The sequence below is a fragment of the Notamacropus eugenii genome, chromosome 2, assembly GCF_028372415.1.
Source record: "Notamacropus eugenii isolate mMacEug1 chromosome 2, mMacEug1.pri_v2, whole genome shotgun sequence".
NCBI lineage: Eukaryota > Metazoa > Chordata > Mammalia > Diprotodontia > Macropodidae > Notamacropus > Notamacropus eugenii.
The window spans coordinates 495,468,572-495,496,035 of NC_092873.1; the positions used below are offsets into that span (position 1 = coordinate 495,468,572).

Below are 27,464 nucleotides of genomic sequence, written 5' to 3' on the forward strand. Positions count from 1 at the left end.
GGGCTACCCAGTGAGCTGCACATTTTCTTAAAGTTTTCTGTATATCCTAGAGATACCGATGGAATACCTGAACTGTCCATCACTTGCCTCTTGATCTACCTACCTGATTAGGCCATCTTCCTTTTTTAATCATACATATCACTGGTGATATTGTTCACACCACCGTGTGTGTATGTGTAAAAATCTTTATTGCTAATATATTACACCCTACTTGCACACCACTCTCTCAATCCACTGAACTTCACCTTCAATTTTTCAGAAATTCTTTCTGTTGATGTTCTGTCATTTGGTCATGTTTATCTTCGTGATCCCATTTGGGGTGTTTTTGGCAAAGATTCTGGAGTGGTTTGCCATTTCCTTCTCTAGCTCATTTTACAGATGAGGAAACTAAGGCAAAAAAAAAGTTGAGTGACATGCCCAGGGTCATGCAGCTAGTAAGTATCTGAAAGCAGATTTAAACTCAGGCCTGGCACTTTATTCACTGTGCCACCTAGCTGCCCTCAGTAACTCAAGTGTTCCATGAATCTCAGCCATAAAACATCATTGAAAAGCCACGGGTTAAAAAAAAATGAGCCTGTGTTTCAGCAAACAAATGAGCTTTATTTCTTAAAGTACCGAATGGCTCATATAATAGAATCCACAAAACAATTCCATAGCTACTCACTGATAACACCTTCTCTTTGTACAGATGTATAACAGTAATCTACTAATCTACTACTACTCTGAATTAATCTAGCCCACTGGTTAAAAGTCAAAATATTTTCTTCTCTTTATAAACATGAAGCAACAGCCTTGTGTCAGGAGTATTCAGTAACCAACTCCTCTAAATAATTACATCGAAATGTCTGCTCGGATTCCCCATGCTGGAATTGCAAATTTCACAACCACTGGAATGGCTTGAAAGCAACAGATACCCCTGAATTAAAATTGGAGGCTTCAGAGAAGCTGCCTTAGAAAGTAACCATTAGTATGTCTTTCTCTTATAAGAATTGTCAGTGTTTAGACTGCAGTCACAATCTATTTAGTGCTCCAGATATAATAACTATGATTAATTCCATATTATAAGGTCTTACAAGATTGACTCTACAGAATGTGTCAGTACATACATGCATGCTGCTCTTTGCTAAGGGGTGTGCTAAGTAGCACTTAATGTGCCTATTTATAAGCTTATGTCAAGCCCAAACCAATTAGAGGCAACCAGTCTGGAGTCTGGTGGCTCCATGGAAGCAACCTTCTATGTCTCAAGGGAGCCAGCAGCTCCTGACTCCTGCCTAGGAGTCAGTATAGCCTGATAGCAATCAGGATCATAGCATTATCACCAATGGAAAGATCCTTGCTATTTCCTATCTGTGTGACTTTGGTCAAGTTATTTAACCTCTCTTGACTTCAGTATTCTCATCTGTAAAATAGGGGTATTGGATATATGACCTCTAATATTAAAGGCATCTAGGTAGGATAGTTGACAGAGAGCTTGGCCTGGAGTCAGGAAGATGAGTTCAAATACAATCTCAGCTGCTTATTAGCTGTGTGACCCTGGGCAAGTTACATAAGCCCTACCTCAGTTTCCTCAACTGTAAAATGGGGATTATAATAATACCTATCTTCTTCCAGGATTGCTGCGAATCATAAATGAGTTGATGTTTTTAAAGTTCTTAGCACAATGCCTGGCATATAGTAGGTGCTTAATAAATGCTTGTCTTTTCTTCTTTCTTTCCTCCCTTTCTTCTTCTTGTTCTTTCCTTTCCTTCTTTCCTTCCCTCCCTCTCTTCCTTTCTTATCTCCCTTTCTTCTTTCTTTTCCTTCCTTTCCTCCTTCAGTCCCTCTCTCCCTCCTCTCTCCCTCTCTTCCTTCCTTTTTCCCTTCCTTCCTTCCTTCTCTCTCTTCTTTTTTCCTTCCTTCCAACTCTAAACCAATGATTCCATGGAATTATGCTGAGCCAAAAGCCTACACTGACACATTATAACTACCCATCCAGTAGGTATCATGAGGAAAGAGGTAAGAAAGTCCTCCTAAATCTGAATCTACTAAAAGAAAAAATCAGATTGGTAATATAACTCATTCTTACATGGAGTTGATAATACCACAGTCCAACATGTGAACCTAAAGTGTGACCTCTCTCCTAACCTTCTCCCTTCACTGTGGTTGATAACAATGGAAAGATGAGAAAACCAAGCTCTGTCTACCTGAGGGAATTCACATGAGTGTTACTCCTAGGGATCTGGAAGCCTGAAGCTAATTCAGCTTTAGTCACTCCAGTTATTGTGACAAAGAGGGAACTACACATTTCTGCCTTACGGGAAAGCCTCTAGATGTGGTGTTCTCTTTCCTCAAAGTCCACAAGCTTATCCAGTGGGATTGAAATGAGCCCTTGAGCACAGCCATCTTTGTTGACAGGAGTGTGCAGTAACATATGGTCCTACTGGCCACTGCGCCAAGATCCTGTGGGGAGTGGGGAGCAGTCACTCGCACCTCTCTAATCTCTTTCCACACACTAACAACACAAGCCTAAGGCTTTGGTAGAAAACCCACATTTTATTGTAGTCAAATTCAAATACGTCTTACCAACCACGGAAACAACAATAAAAATTGAAATTGTTTAACACAAATTGAGACATTGTCTATAGGGTGCTAATGAGAAGCTCTCTTTTGACATGATAATAACAGTAACAATTATTATTACTATAATTACTATAATTGTTACTAACTATAACAACTGTAATTATTATTAACATTTACATAAGGCTTTAAGGTTTACCGAGTGCTTTACAAGGCAGCAAGGGTCCTCAGGGGATAGAGCACTAGACTGGAGTTAGGAAGATCTGAGCACAAACTCAGCCTCATTTACCATCTGTGTGACCCTGGACAAGTCATTTAATCACTACTTGTCTCAGTTTCCTCAATTGTAAAATGGGGACTATAATAGGAATTACTTCCCAGGGTTGTTGTGAGAATTGAATGAAGAAAGGAAGGAAGGAAGGAAGGAAGGAAGAGAGAGAGGGAAGGAGGGAAGAAAGGAGGAAGGGAGGGAAGGAGGAAGAAAGGAAGGAAACAAATATTTATTAAGTACCTACTAAGTTTCAGGCACTGTGCCGTGTACTTTAAAATAATTATCCCATTTGATCCCCACAATCCTGGAAGGAAGGTGCTATTATTATCCCCATTTTATAGTTGAAACAAAGGCAGAGATCAAGGGACTCACCCAAGGTGAGCAAGTGTCTGAGGCTAGATTTAACCTCAATCTTTCTGACCCCAGGCTCAGTGCTCTATCCACTAAGGTGCCATTAGTTGCATATAAGAATCCCAGAACTTCCAATTCAGAGAGAACGATGGAATCCATCTGAAAGTTACATGTGACCAGACATTCTCTCCACAACATCCCTGACAAGTCACCAGCCTTCCTCTATATGAAGACCTCTAGGGATGAGCAGATCCATGACTTCTCCAGCCTGTTCACTACATTTTTGGAAAGCCCCAGTTGTTAGGAAGGTGTTTTTGTCCCCCTTAGGCAGAGTCTCCATGTCCCTTTGTTCCACTTTCAACCACTGCTCCTAATTTTGCAAACTTCTGGGATTGAGATAGACGAGTCTCACCTCACTTTTTCATCACATCGTTTTTGGTTACTGGAGAATAACCATCCAGGCCCAGCTAATAATGTCAGCTCTTGGATTCCTGTGCTTTCCTGAGAACTTCCCACGGCATGATTTCTTAAGGGCCCTCTCCACCCTGGTAGCACCCCTTTGAGAATGCCAAGCCTCAATTTTGATGAGCCAAGGACATGTAGGAGTGGATAAGAGGTCTCTAATTCACCTGGAATATATTGTACCCTTTGCTAAGTCCAAATGCCAAAACTGAATCTTACCTTGTCACCTTGAAAACCAGGGGGGCCTATGAACCCAAAGAGTCCTGGATCACCCTGTAAATAAGATAGATATCAAGATTTTATTTCATGGAAAAGATTTAAAAAATTAAAGTTTCCTTTAACTGGGTTTTAGAACTGTGGCTTGTGGACCGAGTTTCTTTGACCTGCTTCAATCTAAAACATGCTACAAGATTTAACTCAAGTTCCCCCCCGCCCCGCCCCGCTTCAATGTCTCCTCCAAGCACTTTAACTGAAATCTCTTTCCTCTCTGCATTCTTATAGCCCTCATCATCAGTGCCACTAAGCCTGGCACATAATCATCTTCTGTTGTTATCTTGTTTCAATCATATCTAACTCTTCATGACCTCATTTGGGGTTTTCTTGGCAAAGATATTGGCATGGTTTGCCATTTTCCTTCTCCAGTTCACTTTACAGATGAGGAAACTGAGGCAAATAGGGTTTTGCTCAGGGTGACACAGCTGTCTAAGTGTCTGAGGCTGGATTTGAACTCAGAATGATGAGTCTTCCTGACTCCAGGCCCAGCTCTCTATGCACTATGGTGCTACTAGATGCTCTATTCTGTTGCTTCACATTTACATGTGGTAGCACATGAGTGTACTGAATCATCTTTCAGAAATATTAGCCTCTAAAGGAAACAGCTGTAGTTTGCTTTTTGTTTCTCCTTTTGAGCCCTCAGAGCACCTAGGACAGAACAGAGTATATTAAAGGCAGCAAAAAATTCTAAGATGAATTGATTTTAAATGAATTGTCACATTATAGGGTAGAAACCTGAAACTGAAGAGAAAATGCTATTCCTTAAAAATGATATCCAGGATTTTTTAAATGGGGGTGGAAGGGAGTGGGGCGGGTCTGGGATCCGTGAATTCCTTAGTAGAGGGCTTCTCAATGGAGAAAGTGAAGACTGGCAACTGTCCAGCAACTTATATGGGAGATAATAAGATGAGCTGAAAATAACAAGAGTTAACACTGATTTAACACTTTAAGGCTTACAAAATCACCTTCTATTTCTTTTTTTTGATCTTCACAACAACCTTATGAGGAAGAAGCAATGGCTATGCCCATTTTACAGATGAGGAGACTGAGATTGAGAAGTTAAGAGGATCGTCCTAAGGTTACACAGCTAGTCAGAAAGGATTCACATTCAGGTCTGCCTGACTCCAACCACATCAGCCCCACCACCTGATAAACTTCAGTGGCTTCCAATTACTCCCAAAGTAAAATAGAAAGACCTCTGTTGGGCAGTTAAAGCCTTTCAGATGTTTCCAGTCTGATTCAGCCACACAGAGCTTACACATGATACTCCATTATAGCACAGGCTGTCCCCCCAGCTGAAATGCCTTCCTCACCTTTATCTTTTCCTGGGGTCCTTCAAAACTCTGTTCAAATCCCATCGTCCACCAGAACCTCTGATCCTCTTCCCCCCTTCTTGCAGCTGCTAATATATTCATTTCTATTGTATATATCTTGTATACCTATAGTTATTTTCGCATTGTCTTTCCCATTAATATATGAGCTCCATCAGGAACGGAGGAAGGGACCAAGTATTTATTAATTGCCTACTATATACCAGGCACTATGTTAAATGCTCAACAAATATGATATCATTTGATTAGATTTTAATTTAAAAAAATTACTTTGCGTTTCGTTGTATTCCCAGTGTTTAACACAGTACCCGGGACAGAATAAGCCTTAATAAATGTTTATAGAATGACAGACTATCCCAGCTCCCTTGACTCCTAAGCATCTCTATAACACTCTAAGTTACAAAGAAGTTGTGATCTGAATGGGTAGAAGGAATTTACTTATCCAGGAGTTTCTTATTCCAATCAGAGGTCCAGTTCCTACTGAGATACAGATCTCGTTGTTATCCCTGTTGCAATGGAGGGACTGGGATCTCTGTTGGTGGAAGCAGATCCCTTGAATAATCAAAAAAACATCTATTTGACCCACTCCTGTATCTCTACACCATGTTTAGACTCGAATTCTGTTTAGCTAGAGCTTCTTGGATATTTCTCTCACACATCACCATGTTGGAAATATATGATCCTTTTTAAGCTTTCACTTAAAGGCCATTATCAACATGTTGCTAAATTCTATATATTCCCACATTTCTCCTTAACAGCATTCACCATAACGAACACATGGGCATTTCAAAAGCAAACTAACTTAAAGACTCCTCCAAGACACCCTATATTTTGCACCAACATGTAACTGAGAAAGTGAAAAAAATCAAAGTACCTGGTTTCTTTATGTTTGCTTTTGCTGGGAATTCTATTTTAGGCTGACACCAGAATAGGGAAGGCTTCTGTTTGCTAAATTTTAAGGCAATGGAGTGTACTATATTTATGCTTCTAAAAACAGGCCTCTTAAGCTCTAAGATTTTGATCCTCTTGTGTTGAGGGTGCGTCAGCTGCAGATAGAGTAATGAATGAGACCATTCCCAGGAATAAACTTGGCCTTCCCTTTCCAAATAATTCCATCCATGAATTTGTTTCCACCAGGAAAAGAAATCTCTGCAGTTCCAGTGACCACACACCTGAGGGTGGCTGGTGTGAATTAGCTTAATCTTAAGAGAAACATGGACATGCTGAATAGCCTTATTCTACAAGGCATGAGAAGGATGGTTATCAGGTTGCAGTGAAGGAACTGGCGAAATGTTTTAGGACTAAAAAAGGATGAAATAAAGTCTGCAAGCACATGCCACATAAACAAAAAACCCTATAATTGTCCTGGAGAGCTGAAATCCCAGTCTAAACAAAGCTGTGGCAGATGCCTCCAGAAAGGACTTCTGTATGACTGGAGACCTGCATTTATGAATTTGTCACAGTGTTTAGAAGGATGCCAGTTATTATCATGTAGGCCTCTGCTTTATTTTCATATAGCACTTGCATTTTTGAAAGAAGGAGAGTGGAGCGATACGATAAATAATCTTGAGACTTTTGGGAATGGCCTGTACCTAGTGCTTTTAGAATCTGCAGAGTGATTTATATAACTGGGATAACTCATTTGGTCTTCACAACCAACTTGTGAAGTAGGTGCTGCTATTATCCCTGTTTTATAGAGGAGGAACTGAGATTGAGAGAGGTTAAGTGACTTGCTGAAGGTCACACAGCTTCTAAGTGTCTGAGGCAAGACTTGAACTCAGTGTCTTCCTTGCTCCAAGTCCAGCACTAGATGCCTCCCAGCAGAGCTCTAAACTAGAAGTTAAAAGATCTGAGTTCCAATTCTGGGTCCGTTACTTATCAGCCATATGTTAGAGTAAATAAGCCCTGGTTCTGGAGTCAGATGGCCTGGGTTCAAATCCTGGATCTGTTACCTGTATGACCTTAGACAAGTCACTTAACTTTTATGAGCCTCAATTTCTATGTGTTAAAAAATGATGGGAGGGGAGCTGGGATAGATGACTTCCATTGGATCAGAGATAAGAAGGCCTGGGATCAAAGTCTTACCCTGGGCTTTGGTTTCCTCATCTGTAAAATCTTTGGGCCACTACAATTCCTTCTAGTTCTAAATCTATGGTCATTTATCTCCCAGAAAATTAAGTGAATTCTTTGAGCCTTTACCTTACCTGGAACCAGAGAAGATCAGAGATACAGGAGACGCTGAGATAATCTAGCTCCAAACTCTCATTTTACAGATGAGGAAACTGAGGCATGAGGGATACCTGCCTAAGGTCATGTGGGTCCCAGGGAGAAGAATGAGTATTTGAATCCACATTTCCTACCCCGGGGCTAGGACTCTGAGCCAGGGTGTAAATTTTATCTAAAGCAGAGATAACGTAGCTTGCTTAACTCACAGGGCTAGGGTGAGCACCAACAGAGATGATGTTTGTGAAAGCCCTGTGAAGAGCTTCCACAGGCACATATAAGACATTATAAATGCATACATGCATATGTGTTATACATGCATGTGCACAGGTAGGCAGGGAAGCTAGGTGGTACAGTGGATAACACCATGGGTCTGGAATCAGAAAGATTCATCCTTAGTTCAAATTTGGCCTCAGATATGTAGTAACTATGCAACCCTGGGCAAGTCACTTACTCCTGTTTGCCTCAGTTTTTTTATCTATAAAATGAGTTGGAGAAGGAAATGGCAAACTGCTCCAGTGTCTTAGTCAAGAAAACCCCAAATGGCATCATGAAGAGTTGGACACAACTAAAAAATGACTGAACAATATATGGACACACATGTGTGTGTATTTATACATGTGTGTATGTCTATATTTTATATATATACATGCATATGTAAATACACATACACACAAATGTGTGTATGTATGTGTATATATATGTGTGTGTATATATATCTATATCTATATCTATCTATATGTATATATGTATATGTGTATGTATATGGAAAGTCTGTTACCTTTTCTCCAGCTGCAGCTTGACCTGGAGATAATCCTGGATCTCCTTTAGGGCCCTAGGGTGTAAGAAGGAAGCATTAGTGAGGTGCAGGTGCATGCACAGTCATGTATCAGCAGTCAATGGGCATACTGTACTTGGATAAGCCACTTAAGTTCCTTGGGCCTAAGTTTGCTCATCTGCCAAGGGGGTTGAGATGGATGACCCCCAAACTCCCTTTCAGCTCTGAATTCATGTTACCAATAATGACCCATATATGAGAACTGCTTAAAAGATAACATCCAAGCAAGAAATTAGTTATAGTTGATTAGCTGGAGTCCACAGAACAAAAGTGAGAGGTAACACATGGCAAGTTGAGTCCAGTCTTCATGAAAAAGGCCTAGAGGAAAGTCTCAATGGCATTGTATCGATCATCTATGGAAAATTTATGGAATGATTTAGATGAGAATCATACTGAATGAAAAGGCATTTTCTACCCATGCTGGTAGAAACAGTGTTCCAATCAACGGACCACAAATCCATTGGCTTATCGAAACGTGAATAATTTAATAATGATAACAACACTAGCTATCATTTATATAGGATTTTAAGACTGACAAAGCACTTTTAAAATATTATCTCATTTTATTCTTATAATACTTCTGGGAAGTAGGGGGTAGGGACCCTGACAGTGGAAAGAGAAAGTAACAATCATTTATTAAGTACCTTGTACTAAGTGCTTTCCAAAGGTTAATTCATTTGATCCTCACAATAATCCTAGGAGGCAGGTATACCCATTTTACAGCTGAGGAAACTAAGGCATATAGACATGAAGTGACTTGACCACTAAGTGTCTGAAGCCAGATTTCATATCAAGGATTCCTGACTCCAGGTTCAGAGCTTTATCGACTACCTCATCTAGCTACATCTAGGTAGATTCTTTGTTATTATTTCCATTTAGGAATGAGGAAAATGAGGCAAAAAGGTTAGGTGATTTGCCCAGGATTACAGAGATAGTAAGCAGAAGTCAAGTTACTAAGCATTTATGAAGCTCCAGGCAAAGTACTAAGCTCTGGGGATGTAAAGGAAGACAAAACAATCCCTGCTCTCAAGGATCTGCCTCTCAGTCTAAAGAGGAAACAACATGCAAAAAATATGTATAAGCAAGATATATACAGGATGAATTGGAGGTAATTGGAGAGAGGGCCCTAAAATTGAGGGGGATACAGAAAGGCTTTTTGCTAAAGGTGGCACTTTGGCAGAGACTTTAAGGAACCCAGGAGGTGAAGATGAGGAGGGACACAATTTTAGGCACAGTAGGAGATGGAGTCTCTTGTTCAAGGAAATCAGTGTCTGTCACTCTCAGGGTATGGGGGGTGGGCTACAAGGTGTTAGAAGACCAGAAAGACAGGGAGTATCCAGGTTATTAAAGGCTATATAACACCAAAGAGATTTAATATTTGATCCTGGAGGCAACAGGAACCACAGGAGTTTAATGAATGAGGGTGGGGATGACAGTAATATGGTCAGTTGCTGTTCATCGTTTTTGGTTATGTCCAACTCTTCGTGACCCCACTTGGGGTTTTCTTGGCAGAGATACTGGAGGGGTTTGCCATTTCCTTTTCCAGCTCATTTTATAGATGAGGAAACTGAGGCGAACAAGGTTAAGTGACTTGTCCACGGTCACTCAGCTAATAAGTATCTGAGGCCAGATTTGAATTCACGTCTTCCTGACTCTGGGTTTGGTGCTGTATTTACTGTGCCACCTCGCTGCCTTATTAAGGCAGTTATTTTCCATCAAAATGCCTAAAACAGAAGGAAATATTGTCCCCTGACTAAAGCAACAGAAGCAGCGCTCATTGTTTTTAGGGTTCTTTAAGTAATTCTTCTTGTAGCTGGTCTGACTACTAGCAGATTAAACAGGGCAGAATGGGCATCGCATGGGAAGATTATTATGCAGACTCTGGACTCAGCATGCATCTTCAAAGGGCTGTTATTGACCTATTTGTGCATTTTGTTGGCACTAGTTAAGATCTGTATCTACCCCCTAATAAAAAGCAAAATAGACAAATAAGCCATACAACACTCGATGGCACCAACAAAAAGGCAATTCAATAGGGGGAATGGACATTTGAAAGCCATAAATGGAACATACTTCTTTGTGGAACTTATTAGTACGGCAATATTGTCACAATTAGCCTCATAATGGAAGCTCTATGATCTCAGTTAATGAGATGAATAGCTCTTGTCTCCTTTATTACATTTTACTTTATTAACACTGTGGGGAATTACAATGAAGCTATCACAATGGCCATGTGGCCCTTTGATCTTCTAATGTTTAACAGTTTAAAGACATAACTCTCAAAGGGCTCAAGGTCAGGCATGATCCCAATGAGGGTTATCTTTATATTTTAAAACAGGTACTGACATAAGCACATCCACAGTATATCCCTGGTGGAACAACCTTTCCTTGTTATTTTTACATAGATTCTACTTTAAATGGGTAGGGGTATTAAAGGATGTTTTGTTCTATGCAACATAGAGAAGTCAATGTCTGCATTATTAACTCAAGATTCTCACAAGGGATGAGAAGGTGTTTGAAAAACAAGACTGACAACCTCATTCAGGATAGAGAACAGGGAAAATCCTGTAATGACTTGCACTGAAGGTATAGTGTTTATATTTTTTGTAGAGCCAAGTAATTTTGATCTGTGGTCTCCCTCCTTTAAAAGAAGGTGAAAGGGCTTGAGGATGCTCCTTCATACTCTAGGTTTGGGGAAACCAATGGGTGTCAAGTAAGGGTTGGGGCTGACTGAGTCAATCAAATCAAACCACTCCATTTAAAGAACCAGAGAAAAGAGATAAATAGAAGTATATATAGAATGGTTTTACACATATGTATAGAATGGTTTTATACATATACATAGATATACACGTATATAGACATGTATATATGGAATGGTTTCATGCATATGCATACATACTCACACATACATATAGATATAGTTATATTTGTGTCTAATGGTAGCCATTGCAAGGCACAGGCAGGAAAGGAAAGCACAAAGAGAAACTTACATAACTTTATTATTTATTTATACGTTATAGCTTATATATTTATATAACTATATTGTATATAAATATATAATATTATTTATTTAAAAGCAATGGTAAGACATACTTCACAGATTTTCAGTTTCATGTGCAATCATCTTTTTTTCTACTCTATGTTATGGAAATACTTGTTCTATATCTTAAGTTCAGAATAAAGTAAATTAAATTAAAAAAAATAAAGATGCCACACCCTGAAGATGGAATCAGGTGAAAATACTTCTCTATTGAATAAATCAATCGTAGGCTTTAGACTACGACTGAAAAAGTCCTCACTGTATATCTCTCTGAAGGCCAACGGTTGAACTAGAATGATGTTGTATAGGAATTCTGTCCAGATTTATTCAGTCTTGAAAAGGCTCTATGGTATCTGTATAAATCCAGTGAGCTAGTTTGGAATTGGAGCTTCTGTCAGGACAGAAGAGAAAGGTTCCACTGAAACCTCTAAGAAGAAACCATTGAGGGAGAGGGCAGTAACTTGGTATCAACCTCATATTTGACCCCTAGTCCTTTAGTTGGAAGAGGACTTTGTGAATTTCAGAGGACTGGAGGATTTGGACTTTTCCACTGGGATCCCAGCAGTATCCCATGGATAGTAGTAGCTGAAGGCAGTGGCTTCATTGGGAGCTGAGGACAGCCTGGAGGTTATGAGGAGAAGGCATTTCTAAGACTCTATAAGAAACCCAGCAGAAAAGCTTTGCTCTATCTTAGAGGCATACTTGTTGTCCTTCATTCTTGAAGAGGACCAAAATGGCATCACTATGTTGGGGTCAAGGTATAGTGTGGCCGCCTTGTGCACTTCAGCCCATCCCCATTTGTCTCTACTGACAGTTTGCCCCTACAATTTCTCCCCCTTTTATTTATAATCTTCATTTACTTTCTATCTACTAACTGGATCCAGATGGCTCTGGAGGACAAGTGAGGCTGGTGACCTGCACAGCCCTCCCTCACTCAAAACAAAATCAAGTGCAAGTCATGTCATTATTTCTCTGATGGTATGGTCTTCTTCGGCAACAAAGGACGAACACACACTAAGTTATTATCTGTTCCATACAAACATGCGCAAGTATTCCTCATGCTTCAAAACAAAACAAAAAACCTTCATTTGAATTTATCGTCCCCTCTAGCCTTCATTCTCTATTTCTCCTCTTTTTCACAACCAAAATCCTAGATAAATCTGTCTAGGATTGTTGGTTCCACTTCCTCTCTTCTCAATAACTTCTCATCTTCTTGCAAATGTCTTCCAACCCTATCACTCAACTGAAAGAGATTGCTCCATTACCAATGATACCATGATTAACAGATCAGGTAACTTTTTTCAGTTCTTATTTTTCTCAAACTTTGGGAAACATTTAATACTGTTGACCAACTTCTGGATTCTCTCTCTGCCTCTCTCTCTGTTTTTCTCTGTCTCTTTGTGCCTCTGTGTCTCTCTGTCTCTATCTCTCTCTCTCATGAGTCTGCTCTCTCAGTTCTCTTCCTGACTGGAAATTCCTTCCCAGACTCCTCTGTTGTATTTTTAACTTTTTAACCAGCTCCTATTTGTGGACATCTCCCAAGGATATCTACTTGTCCCTCTTCTCTTCTTTCTCTATACTCAGTAAGATCAGTAGCTCCTATGGGCTCAAATCTAGTCAGAAAAATAGAAGAAAAAATGTATTTCTACTCAGATTATGCCAAGGTCTATATATCCAAACCTCACCTCTCTCCATTTAAAACTAAATGCCCTATTGGCATCTAAAACTCAACATTACCCAAACAGAACTCAGTATATACACAAAGACACACACACACACACACACACACACACACACACACACACACAAGACCCTTATTTCTGTAGAAGGCAGCACCATCCTTCCAGTGACCCAAACTAACAAGCTCAGAATCATCCTTGCCTCTATAATCTCTTTCACTCCACATATCCAGTTGATTGTCAAGCCTTGTCAATTCCACCACTCTGATATCCCTCATATCCATCTTCTTTTCTCCACTCAAAATGCCACCACCTTAATTCAGGACCTCATCACCTCCTGCTTGGATTATTACAACAGTTTTAAAATTGCTCTGTTTCCAGTCTACCCCCAATTCAACCCATCTCACAAGCAGCTGTGCCAAATTATTTCCTGGATGCATAAATCCAAGGACATCATTCCTTCACTTAAAAGCTACTAGAGCTATCAATTGCTTCTATGATAAAATACAAACTTCTCTGGCATTTGAAGTCATTTAGACACAGGCTCCAACCTACCTTTCCAGGTTTACTGTTAAGTATTCTGTGTTGTTCCAGGTAACCTGATCTACACATTCTCACTCCCCATGACTAAAATTCTATTTCCTACCTCCAGCCTTTACCCAGGTTATCCTTAATAATATTTTTGGCATTCCAATGGGTGTGAGTCAGAAACCTAGAATTGTCTAATCTTGTATTTCTGTAATAATCTATATCTACCAATTAGAGAATGGCTGAACAAATTAAGGTACCTGACTGTGATGGAATACTATTTATGCCATAAGAAATGAGGAGAAGGAGAGCTTCAGAGAAACCTGGGAAGACTTAAATGAATATCAAAAGAGTGAAGTGAGCAGAACCAGGAAAACAATTTATATTATACTAAAAAACTTTCAGAATAAATGTTTAGGAAGCAGAGCCAAGATAGTGAAGTAAAAGAAATGACTTGTTTGAGTTCTCCTCCAAACACCTCCAAATACCTGTAAAAATGCCTCTAAACAAATTCTAGAGCTGCAGAACCCACAAAATGACAGAGTGAAACAAATTTCTAACCCAAGACAACCTGGAAGGTCAACGTCAAAGTTCTGTTGCACCAGTCTAAGAGAAGAGCATAGTCCAGAGTGGGCCATGCCAGCACAGATGGGACTACAACAGGTCTCAGGGCACTGAATTACTGGCAGTTGTGGTGGTTTCCAGACTTCTCAACCCACAAACACCAAAGACAACTTAGGAGGTCAGTAGCAAAGGTCTGTGGGACTTCGGTGAAAGAGGAGCATGGTCCAGCCCTAGACCCAGGATGGTGGCAACAGTGGCAGTGCCTACTTTCAGAGCTCTCAACCCACAGACAGTGGAGGGCAAGGAAGAACTCATCAGAAGGGGATTACAGAGATCTCTTTGCTGGTGCTGAGGCAGGATTCTATTTCTTTGCCCTTTGCTTTGATCTGGGTCCCAGTCCTAGGTGGTGATCCTGGGGAAAATAGGTGCACTGGCATGGCAGAGCTCGTGGTGGTTTTGGAGAGAGAATCCTACTCACAGTTCCAAGGCAAAAAGAGTGCTTGTGGTCACCCGCAGGCTAGGAGAGGAGCAAACATTTCTCCTTGGATCATACCACCTTGGAAGAACTGAAAATTTACAGGTTCCTAGAAATACCTCTGAAAGTAGTTGCGTAACTCCTGAAATTTGGAACAATACACCCTCCATACTGGAAGCAGAGTCCAACCTTAACAAAGAGCTAAAAAGTCAAATAATTGGCTGGTAAAATGAACAGAGAGCAGGGAAAAAAGTACTTTGGTTATATGGAAGATCAAAACATACAACCAGAAGAAGACAACAAGGTCAAACTCCTACAACCAAAACCTCCAAGGAAAATATGACTTGGTCTCAGGTCATGGAAGAGTTCAAAAATGATTTGGAAAATCAAGTAAGAGAAGTAGAGAAAAAATTCAGAAGAGAAATGAGAATGATGAAAGAAATCAAGAGTCAACGTCTTGCTAAAGGAGACCCAAAAAATGCTGAAGAAAATAACACTTTAAAAAAAGAGACTAACCCAAATGGCAAAATCCAAAAAAGAAACAATGAGGATAAGAATGCCCTAAGAAACAGAATTGGCCAAATGGAAAAAGAGGTCCAAAAGTTCACTGAAGAAAAGAATTCCCTCAAAATTAGAATGGAGCAAATGGAAGCTGATGACTTTACAAGAAAACAAAACTAAACTAAAACAAAAGTAAAAGAGTGAAAAAAATAGAAGACAATGTTGAACATCTCATTGGAAAAATCATTGACCTTAAAAATTAACCCAGGAGAGATAATTTAAAAATTATTGGACTGCCTGAAAGCCATGATCAAAAAAAGAGTGATCTTTCAAGAAATTATCAAGGAAAACTGCCCTGACGTTCTAGAACCAGAAGGGGAAATAGAAATTGAAAGAATCCATTGATCACCTCCTGAAAGAGATCCCAAAAGGAAAACTTCTAGGAATATAATAGCCAAATTCCAGAGTTCCCATGTCAAGGAGAAAGTATAGCCAGAAAGAAACAATTCAAGTATTGCAGAAACACAATCAAGATAACACAATATTTAGCAGCTTCTACATTAAGGGATCAGAGAACTTGGAATATGATATTCCAGAGGGCTGAGGAGCTAGGATTAAAGTCAAGAATCACCTACCCAGCAAAACTAAATATAATCCATGAGGGGAAAAAATTGACATTCAATGAAAGAGAGGCCTTTCAAACATTCTTGATGAAAAGACCAGAGCTGAACAGAAAGTTTGACTCGTGAGACCTTTCTCAATATCTATCTATCTACCTACTTATCTATCTATCTATCTACCTACTTATCTATCTATCTATCTACCTACTTATCTATCTATCTATCTATCTATCTATCTATCTATCTATCTATCTAACACACACACATGGCACAAGGTGAGTTGAATATGAAGGAATGATATCTAAAAAATAAAATTAAGCAGTGAGAGATGAATGTAGTGGGAGAAAGAGAGAGGGAGAGGTAGAATGTGGCAAATTATCTCACAAAAGATAGTGGGAGAAAGAGAGAGGGAGAGGTAGAATGTGGCAAATTATCTCACAAAAGAAGAGGCAAGAAGAAGCATTTACAATGCAAGGGAAAAGGGAGGAAATAAGAAGGAATGACTGAACCTTACTCTCATTGAATTTGGCTTAAGGAGGGAATAACATACGCACTCAATTGGGTATAAAATCTATCTTACCCTACAGAAAAGTAGAGGGGAAGGGGATGGAGGGGCAGATGATAGAAGGGTAGGCAAATGGGAGGAGGGGGTAATCGGAACCAAACAGTTTTGAGGAGGGACAGGGTCAAGAGAGAAGAGAATAAGTGGGGGGGTGGGATAGGATGGAGAAAAATATAGTTAGTCTTTCACAATATGACTGGTATAGGAGCATTTTGCATGACTATACATGTATAACCTATAGTGCATTGCTTGCCTTCTCAATGTGGGTGGGTGGGGAGGGAGGAAAAGAGAGAATGTGGAACTCAACGTTTTAAAAATGAATGTTAAAAATTATTTTACATGCAACTAGGAAATAACATGCACAAACAATGGAGTAGAGAAATCTATCTTGCCCTACAGAAAAATAGAAGGGAAGGGGTAAGAGAAGAGCAGGGAGTGATAAAAAGGAGGGCAAATTGGAGGAAGGGGTAATAAGTATGCATGCTATCCTGGAGTGCAGAGGAGGGGAGAGATGGGGGAAAAACTGGGAACTCAGAATCTTGTGAAAGTGATTGTTGGAAACTAAAAATAAATTAATTAATGTTTATTGATTGGCTGACAAAAAATCTTTTTCAAAATGAATAATTTGGAGAGACTCTAATCAATGAAATGATGAAACATCATTCCAAAAGATCAATGATTTAGAACATGACCTATCTCCTGATGGAGCCTTGATGGGCTAAATGCGCAAGATGAGACATATTTTGTGACATGACCAATTAGAATATGATGTGCTTGACTATGCATTTATTACAAGGGTTTTTTTCTTTTTCAGGAAAGCAGAGGGTCCTTTGGGAACCCCATGTTCTTTCTTCATTATTTTCTATCACTGTGCCATTCAGATGTTCTCATCTTATTTATACGTTAAAGATACTATAAGAGTAAAGTATATTAGATATTGGCCTTGCTTTAGGGTAGGTAAAGACAATTATCCTAGACCTTGAGAAGAATTGAGATCCTACATCTTAGAGTTGCTCATTGCCTGCTTGTGATAACTCTGTAGAAACGCCATCACTTAGCAAGGATGGAGGGAAAAGGAACAATGACTTCTTCCTTCTGGGAATCCCCTCATCCTCTCCCATCCTGAAATTTCATACTATTCTTTTCCTAAAAGCTGTTTTTAAAGGTGCCATGTTTATGTGATACCAGGAAAATCACATGACTCTTGTGAAATCAATCACTTACCTTTGGACCAGGTAGCCCAGGCAATCCAGGATTCCCGTGTGGTCCTGGCATGCCCTATAAGTATTGAAAAAGTAATGTCAGTCATGGGACAGATAAGATGCTTGCTATTAAAACAATGCTTAACTGTTAGGCAACTAATGGTACAGTAGATAGAGCACTGAGCCTAGAGTCAGGAAGATCTAGCTCAAATCCAGCCTCAGACACTTCCTAGCTGTATGACCCTGAAAAAGTTACTTGATCTCTCAGTTGTTCAGTTAACAAATAAATATTTATTAAATGCCTTTTATGTGCCAGGCACATAACGTGCTATGCTAAGCACTGGAGATTAAAAAAAAAATGAGGCAAAATAACATGCCTTCAAGGAGCTCACAATTTAATGGGGGAGACAATAAGCATACAAATTTGTACAAATAAGATATATATCAGATAAATAGGAAATGGATAAGAGAGGAAAGCCAGTGGAATGAAGAGGGGCTGGAAGAGGCTTCCTGTAGAACATGGGATTTTAGCTGGGGCTTAAAGGAAGCCTGGAAAGCCAGTTGGCTTGATGAGGTGGAAAAGCATTCCAGGTATGGGGAAATAGCCAGAGAAAATGCCCTCAGCTGAGAGATGGAGGATCTTGTTCATGGAACAGCCAGGAGGCCAGTGTCACTGGATCAAAGAGTACATGGCAGAGAACAGTATGTAAGAAGACAGCAAAGATGAGAAAGGGCTAGGCTGTGAAGGACTTTGAATGCCAAAGGGAGGAATTTGTATTTGATCCTGAAGGCAACAAGGGGCCATTAGAGTTTACCGAAGGGGTGATATGGTCAGACCTTCACTATAGCAAAATGGTGATTGAATGCAAGATGGATTAGAATGTGGAGAGACTTTAGGGAGGCAAACCCACCAGCAGACTATTGAAATAATCCAGATTTGAGGGGATGAGAGCTTGCACGAGGGGGTGGCAGTGTCAGGGACAAAAGTATATTCAATGGATGTTGCAAAGGTGAAAGTGATGGGATTTGGCAACAGATTGGGTATGAGGTGTGGGGGTTTGAGGGAAAGTGAGGAGATGAGGATGACACCTAGGCTGTAAGTCTAAGGGACTTATCCTCTATGGGAACAATGAAGTGAAGAGGGTGGAGAGATTTAGGGAAAAAGACAATGAACTTTTCAGCTAGGTCATTCAGTGGATCAGATGCTTGAGACTTGACGAGTTGTGTGACCCTGGGCAAGTCACTTAACCCCAATTGCCTCGCTAAAAAACAAAATAAAACAAAAACAACAAAAAAAATGAGCTCAGTTTCGGATTTGCTGGGTTTGGACATCCCAGTTCAAGATATCTGAAAGGCAGTTGGAGATATGAGATTGGAAATCAGCAGAAAAATTAGGGCAGGATAGTAATTAAATGGGAGCTGGTGAGATCAACAAGTGAAATAGTTTAGGAGAAGTGAAAAGGATCCAGGGCAGAACTCTGGAGACAAATACGGTCAGAGGATATGCTATGGATAAAAATCCAGCAAAGGAGACTGAGAAGGGGAGGTCACATAGGTAGACAGATAACCAGGAGATTGGAGTGCCCTAATATCCTAGAGAGAGAAGAGAATATCAAGGAGAAGAAGGCGAACAACAATGCTGAAAGTTACAGAGGTCCAGGAGAATGAGGATGGTGAAAAAGCCATTGAATATGCTAATTAAGAGATCATTGCAAGCTTTGGAGAGAGCAGTGTTAATAGAAGGATGGAAGTCGGAGGCTAGAACGTAGAGGGATAAGAAGAGAGAAAGTAAAGGCACCTATTGGGAACAACTTTTTCAAGGAGTTTAACCACAAAGGGCAGAAGAAATATAGAATGATAATTAATAGGGATGAAAGCATCAAGTAAGGGTTTTTTGATGATGGAGGAGTCATGGGTGTGTTTGTAGGCAGAAGGAAATGAGTCAGGAGATAGGAATTGAGTGGGGATGAAGAGGGGGCAAGGGATTACAGATATACTGAGCAAGGGCTGGAAAAGACCCTAGGAAATCTTTCCCATTGGTTCTTTTTTTTCCCCAAGGGTAAGGGTCAATGGGAATGCCAGTGGGAATGCCAACATCATCATCCACATCATAATCGTCATCACCATCATCATCATCGCTAACTTTTATATAGCACTTACTATGTGCCAAGCACTGTACTAAGCATATAATTACTATCATATTCGACCCTCACAACAGCTCTGGGTGGTAGGTACTATTATTACCCCCATTTTACAGATGAGGAAAATGAAGTCAACAGAGGTTAAGTGACTTGCCCAGGGTCACACAGCTAAGTAAATTTCTGAGGCCACATTTGAACTCAGGCCTTCAAGACTCCAAGTCTGGTGTTCTATCCACTGACCCACCTGCTGCCTCTCTCTGTTAACACCTGAACCAGGGATGGGAGGTCTTCTGCAAACAGCCAGATTTCTGTCTAAGAAAGAAGGTAGAAAAAGTAGGAGCTAGACAGGAGTTTGGGAATAATTGAGCATGAATAGAAGGGTAGCCAAAGATAAAGCCTAGAAGAGCTACAAAATGAAGTAGGAAAGAATAAGATTTTGGGAGACCCGAAGAGTTCAGGGAGGAATTTTTTCCTTGGAAGTCAATGATTCTGAATCAAGGAAATGAGAGTCTGCAAAGGAAATGATATCCCAACATTCTTAGTGTCCTTTTAAGCACTTAATAAGGCACTAAGATTTTTGCGACACACACATATATATAAAATGTTATTTCCTTTCTTCCTTACAATGATCCTATGAGGAAGATGGCCATTATCCCCATTTTATACATAAGGAAAACTGAGACTGAGAGAGATGAAGTGACTTGACCAGGAGTCACATAACTACTACCTAAGGCAGGATTGGAACTCATCTGTTCCTAACTCTGAGGCAAGCTATCCATGACACCATGTAGCTTCTTAAACAAAAAACCAGTTGCTCCAAGATCCCCAGGTCCCAAGATCCTGCTATGATTCAGCACAATGAGCAGTGGTGTTAGCTTTTGCATTTTGTCACTTCAAGCCAGTAGTCCTAGCTGTGCTTCTGGGCCTATAAATATGTAGAGAGACAGTTCTCCCTATGATGCTTGGCATATGTTACAAATACGATAAACATGTTACGTGAACAAAGAGTAAGGTTTATTAGTCATTCACACCTTAGTAAGAATTTAAGTTAAAATGCCTTGTTGTAATCTTCCCAATTAGAGTGATTAGAATTTTATAGGGTTTATTAGAGTTTTGAGGGATGGAAGAGCAGGGAAGGAAGAAACGATTTTGGAATGCATAGTACATGTGGGGAGAGCACATCAGCATAAGGCTTTCTAGAGCCAAAAGGCAACCTTAGGCCACTAGGATCCTGGAGGGGCAGGCTGCAAGGTGGAATCAGGAAGGAGGAGAGAGGCAAAGATGGAGAGGGGTGTGTCTCAGCATTTCAACGTGCCCTTCTCTTCTGAGAAAAATGCATGAACAGAAGAGCTTCCTGTTGTCTTACCTCTCCATCCTTCTAACCCTCTTCTCCAGTTGGGTCTCCACAGGGCTTCAGGTGGGTGCTAATCTACTCGTATACAGCCTAAACCTTGCTTCTCTCAGGCCTTGGCAACATACACTTGAAAACTAAGTGTATGGCTAGTATTTGCATTTTTCTTTTGAACACACACACACACACACACACACATACACACACACACACACACACACAAATAACACACACGCAGGCACCAGGATCCCCACTTTCATCTCTAAATAAAATGGACTGCTTTATTTAAAACAAAAGTTGGGGGAGGGGAGAACTGACTGTAGCACAATTTTTTTCATTTATATAACACATAAATCTTTTGTTCAGCAGATGTAATTTTAGAAATGCAGCAGCTCCTTGGGGTGATTTTTTTTTTATTCTGTGTATTTCTCTTCCCCTGGTCAACAGCTAATATTCTGCCCCTCTATTTTCCACTATGTAACCCAAGAATGCACTATTTTAAGGAAGCCCACTCCCCTTCATTCCCCAAAGCAAATGAACCTGACCTTCAACCACCATGTAGCAAATGGATGAGATCACTACAGACCTAAGAATAATATTACAAATCGTAATAGACTAGCTCTGTTGCTGCTGCTCTTACTGCTGCAAATTTGATAATCTCCCTTGGACATGCTCACAGAGAATGCCTTGGCTGGGTGTTTATAGCCAAACAAACAAGGCTCCACGTGTTTCTTCACTCTCTGGAATTGGCAAAGGAAGGACAGACTTTAAAGATCCAGGCTACTTTATGAAGGAAGCAGGCATGGGCCATCCCCAGGAAAGACACAACAGAAAAGGACAAGCAGTCCAATCTCATGAGCATTAGTTATGGGAAAGGCTTTCTCTTACGGACTGCAATATAATGAAAAAACAAATTTTAAACAAAAGAAATAGTCCTTGTTTTCAAGGATCTTGCATTCCTGAGGACAAGGCTAGGATAAAAAATATAAACAGAAAAGTATTTATAGGAAAGTTTGAGCAGAAGAGAGAGAATTAACAGGAATGGGTTCATGGGGGAGGTGGCATAGTTTATATGTATTTTTGGTGACATTTGGCTTTGCTCCACTGAAGCCTCATTCTTATGAAAAATTCTGGACCATCTTGTCTTATTCACCTTTTGTTTAGACAATGTTAGCATCCATATAGAAGCTGCATGGTATAATGGTTAGTTCTGGACATAAGGTCTGGAAAAACTGGGTCTCTTACGTGAACCCTGGCCATGATGGCTCCAGTTACTACGTCCTCCTACCCTGAATTTAGATTGATGCAAGGTGAGAGAGGGAGGGAGATGGAGACAGAGACATAGAGAGAGTCAGAGAAAGACAGAGACAGAGAAGGAAAAAGAGACAAAGACAAGGAGAGACAGAGACAGTAAAAGAGACAGAGAGTGTATGTGTGTGTTTAGTATTTAAATATGTCCACATGTTATATGTCCTGACAGAATGTAAAGTTACTGAGTGCAGGATCTCTGGCCATTTTGTCTTTCTATCCCCAGCATCTACCAAGCCCAGTACACAGTAGGTGCTCAATAAATACCTGTTGACCAACTGAATGGACCCAACTGTAGCACTTACTAATTACGTAACCTCAGGTCAGTCAATTAATTAATAAATACTTATTAAGCATATATGAAGTGCCAGATATTGTGCTAAGGTCTGAGAACACAAAATAGGCAACAGAGAGTCCCTACCCTCAAGGATCTAGAGTATTGGATAATTAAGTCACAGACAAGCTGTCATCTCCTCTGCTAAAAACACCACATATCTTTCCTCTGTTGGCAGGTTACCAGTCACCATCCTTCCTATTCTTTTTAAATACATAATCATTCTCAGAGCAAGAAGCATTCAACCCATTTACTCACCCTTGGACCTCTCCTTCCTGATGGACCTGGTAGACCAACAGGACCTGGCGGACCCTTGAAAGAGAAAGAAATGGGGAAATTAAAAGGGGTAGTAGCCAGTCACATAGGCCTCTCTCCACAGGTGGAAATCAGTTAAGATTTGAGGTTGCCTGCTCCCAGCTGATAATGATTTAATAGTAAAATCAACCTCCAGCCCCACCCCAAACAGTAGGGACAGGAGCTAGAATTCCAGTGTCCTTTTTAATCTGGTCAGAAATCACAGCAGGAAGCTTGTGACTCATGAGGCTGGCTACCCAGGATGGTTTGCACAGGCATTGGAATGGGCAGTTTTGTGGGTAACTTTTACCTAAATTTACTTTTACTAGAGATGGGGAACTCAATTTAGGGTTTGGAGACCAAGAACTACAGATTTTCAAGCACACTTCCCACTGAGGCTTCCCTGGAAAAGCTGAAGTCCTGTGGATTTTATGTACTTTTAAAGGAAGCATGCCAAGGCATAGTGTAATGTGTGCAGTGGGATTGTAATGAAGTCCGTCTGTTGCTTCCAATGGTAAAACTACGATATACCAGTCCTTGCCCTGGTAGGTATCTACAAGAGCCAGAGACTTTGTACAGAATGTAGTATTATATTAGGGCTAAAAAGAAATAGAAAATTCAAAGGGAACAACTCATCCAAACTGTGAAAAAATAATTTTAGATCCCCTAGAGGTTAACTTAAGAAAACCCCAATAATAGATAACCACCTATTGTTTCATTATATGGGCTGGGGCATGGAACATACCTATGATTTCCACAGTATAAGGAACTCTTGGCATGAACTCACATGGAAGTTAGCAACTCCTCAGTAATTTATAAACTTAGACAGTGGTATCAAATTCCAATAGAAATGATCTCTGCGGGCCTCATATTGACTGAAGAAAACCACAAATCAACATTATCTATGTTGTATTGTATTTTTTTTTTTATTTTGCTAATTATTTCCCAGTTACATTTTAATCTGGTTTAGGCCTAACTCAGGAGTGCCACAAAGCAGTCTGAATACCAAACTGTGTATGGTCGATTCACAGTTTCATGGGCAATCACCTTTTTATTGTACTATATTATGGAAATTAAAAATAAAATTTAAGAATAAAAAACAAATTCTGACTTAGACATATTCCTAGTTATGGTCAAGTAGCTCAACCTCTCAGAATCGCAATTTTCTCATCTACAAAATAGGTATAGCAGTATTTAGACTACCTACCTCACAGGGTTGGTATGAAAAAAAACACTTTGCAAACTTTGAAAATTTGTATGCATGAAAAGGCAAAACCAAATTTTTAGCCAACCCATATTGTTTTAAAATGTGGTTTAAGCCTACATTACTTTAAAGCATATTTTAAAAATATAGGCAACGTAATTGAATATACTTTGTGGGCTATGGGAAATATGGTCAGTGCCTCCATTCAAAGTCAAACTGAGGATATGCTCATCCATTCATTCTTATAAGCTATCATACTAACTCTCTCCTCTCCTTAGATTAGGAAAAAAAATTCTAGAAAGATGTCTACACATGGCTCTACAATTTTCTCACCACTATTCACTTCACCACTTTCAAAATTTGGCTCCAATTCCCACTATTCTAGTAAAAACAACCTCCATCCAAAGTCACTAATGAACTCCTTATTTCTAAAAACCAAAGACCTTGTTTCAGTGCCCATTGCCCTTAAACTTTGTGCAGTATTTGACAATAGTGACTATCCTCTCCTCGATATTCCCTTGCGTTCCTTGGCTTGTGCAACACTGGAATCTCAGGGTTCTTCTTTTACTTTCTTAAAGGTCTTCTCCCACCTCCTTGTCTATCTCCTTATCTTCTTACCGACATTTAAATATGGATCCATCCTGGGCCTTCTTCTTGCTCTATACTGTCTTTTTTAGTGAATTGATCCACTCCTATGTCTTCATCCATCCATCACCTCTAGGCAGTCAATTCATAAATTAATAACTCTATTTCCTCCATTCCCAAGATCTCCTCAGAATTATAGACCCATATATCTCCAATGCCCAGTCAACCCCTCAAGTTTAAACATTTCCAAAACTGAACTTAACATCTTTCTTCCTATAGGATCCTCCTCCCAGCTTTCCTATTTCTGTTACTGGTGTACCATACATCCTTCTGGACATTTCAGTGCCATCTTTGATCTTCTCTCTTCTTTTCTACACACATTTCTCATTTGTAAAATGAATGACTTAAATTAAACTCTCTCCAAGGGCCCTCCCAGCTTGCAATCTTGTAGTCCTGTCAATGCAGTCAGCAGCAAAATCCCTTGGTTTCTTTGCAACACCTCTTATACCCATTTATTCCTTTTTACACTTGTTGTTACCCATTTAATCAGGCCTTCATCTCTTCTAATTTGGATTATAACATTACCCTCTTAACTGGTTTTCCCATCTCTAGTCTATCCCCTCATCAATTCATCCTCCAAACTGGAGTGGTGAAGTGGATAGAGCTGTGGTTCTAGAGTGAGGAAGATCTAAGTTCAAAATGGACCTCAGAAAGTAGATAAAAGGTTTAGAAAACTATGAGTAAGAGTTTGGCCAGTTGAGTCATAGGGTGGGTGACAAACTGGTTTTTTTAATATCATAGAATCATAGAATCTCAGAGTATAAAGGGACCTTATAGATTATCTAGCCCAACAGGTACCTTTCTCAAGAATTTTCGTAGTCATCCAGCATCCACTCTTAAAGACATCCAATGGGGGGGACCCATTATCACCCTAGGCAGCCCCCTCCACTTTTGGAGAGTTCTAATTATTAGAATGCCCCCCCTTAAATCAAGTTTAAATCTATCTGCTATTTTTATCCATCGATCCCAGTTCCTCTCCCTTACTTCCTTTAAGTCCCAACTAAACTCCCACCTTCCACAGGAAATCTTCCCCAACTCCTCTTAATCCCTGTGCCTTGTCTCTGTTAATTATTTCCCATATAGCTTGCTTTCTATATATCTGTTTGCATCTCATATCCTTAATTAGATTATAAACTCCTCGAGAGCAGGGACTATCTTTTGCTTCTTTTTGTTTCCCCAGCACTTAGCATAGTGCCTTGCATATAGTAGGAGCTTAATAAATGTTTACTGGTCAATTGTTCTTTGAGACCAAGCAAAGAAAATGAAATCCTTTCTTCACACAACAACCCTTCAAATACTTGAACATAGTCACAATGTTCCCCTCTAAGTCTCCTCTAGGCTAAACATAATTATTTACTTCATACAAGCTTGCTATAGCATCATCTTGTCCTTCACCATCTTCTCACCTTCCTCCATATGTTTTCCAGCTTATATGCCTTCTGAAATGTGTTGCCCCAAACTGAACACAGTACTCTCAATGGATCTGATTAGGGGAGAGTCCGGTGAGATGCTATCACTTCCCTTGTCCTAAAGACTAAGGGGAGGAAAGGGTAGTGGGGGAAGCAGATCAGTCCTATTGGTTCTCTCTCACTTCCTTTTCTTCCATGGTCATGGTCCTTCCAAATGGCATCTGAGACCCTTTATGTCTCAGGTTTTATGATTAAGCAGGTGTTATCTTTTATATATACAAACTCAGATCTTTAGGATAAGCTTTTTCATCATTTTCCTCACCAGTAGAGGCGGGTTGAATGAAATGATCCCTACTGGTTTACCAGCTGCCTGGGATTGGGGATAACATATTTGAGAGATGGTTAACGAAGGCTGGCTGCCCAAGAGTTTGTGGTACAGCATGTAGCTAAGAACTTGAATTTTCTGGGCCAAAACAACTGACCAATGTTGTGACCAAACCCAAGGCCACAGCCTCATCAACTACACACTATAATCAATTGAATTTACCCATGTACTTTTAAAACTAGCTCTTCCTTCTTGCCAAAAGTCTGGAATACTGAGTCCTAGGGCAAAAATCCCTAGACACAGTTTCATTTTTAAAATTTTCTTTTACTGTCAGATTTCTTGAATGAATATTTAACAGTTAGTCGATAGAAATATATTAAGTGCCTACCATGTTTCAGGCACTGTTCTAAATGCTGAGGGATACCAAAAAAAGGGCAAAAGGTAGCCTCTGCCCTCAAAAAGGTTAGCGTCTAATGGGGGAGACAACATGGAGATAACTATGTATGGACAAAATATGTAGAAAAGGAAGGTCCCTCAAGTTGTCAATGCTTCATACATCCTCAGTTGCCTCTGTGTTATAGTTTTATTGATGTTGTACTCTCCACTGGAATATAATAAGCCCTTTGAGGGCAAGAATTATATCATAAGGTGCTTGATAAATATTTGTTGAATTGAATTCAAGAGATGAGAGACATATTGTAAGTTTCATCCTCCTCATTTGAAAATTGTAATTAAAAGTTGTTTCGCTACCTACCTTAAAATGTTATTGTTAGGACCAGATGAGAAGATGAGGATTGTGCAGCTTTTGAGCATAAAGTACCATCTAAGTGTAAAATATTAATAATCATGATTACTGTCATTAGCTATTATTAACAACTATTTTATTAGTGCCTCCTCGAAGCCCTCCTAGGATTCTTCCTTGTGTCTTGGAGGTGCCTCCAGCTTCTTCAAAGCTATCATAGGCTATCTTAGTG

General features: G+C 39.9%; 1 protein-coding gene across 2 annotated transcripts in view; it reads right to left on the minus strand.

Moving 5' to 3' along the window:
- Positions 1–27,464, minus strand: part of COL24A1 (collagen type XXIV alpha 1 chain) — a 376,860-nt gene that overhangs the window by 302,483 nt on the left and 46,913 nt on the right. For both annotated transcript variants that reach the window (XM_072648923.1, XM_072648922.1), the window contains exons 5-8: positions 22,872–22,925; positions 17,502–17,555; positions 8,249–8,302; positions 3,860–3,913 (exon numbers count right to left, since the gene is read on the minus strand). In XM_072648923.1, the coding sequence (XP_072505024.1) occupies positions 3,860–3,913; positions 8,249–8,302; positions 17,502–17,555; positions 22,872–22,925 (216 nt within the window). The remainder of the gene's footprint in view (positions 1–3,859; positions 3,914–8,248; positions 8,303–17,501; positions 17,556–22,871; positions 22,926–27,464) is intronic.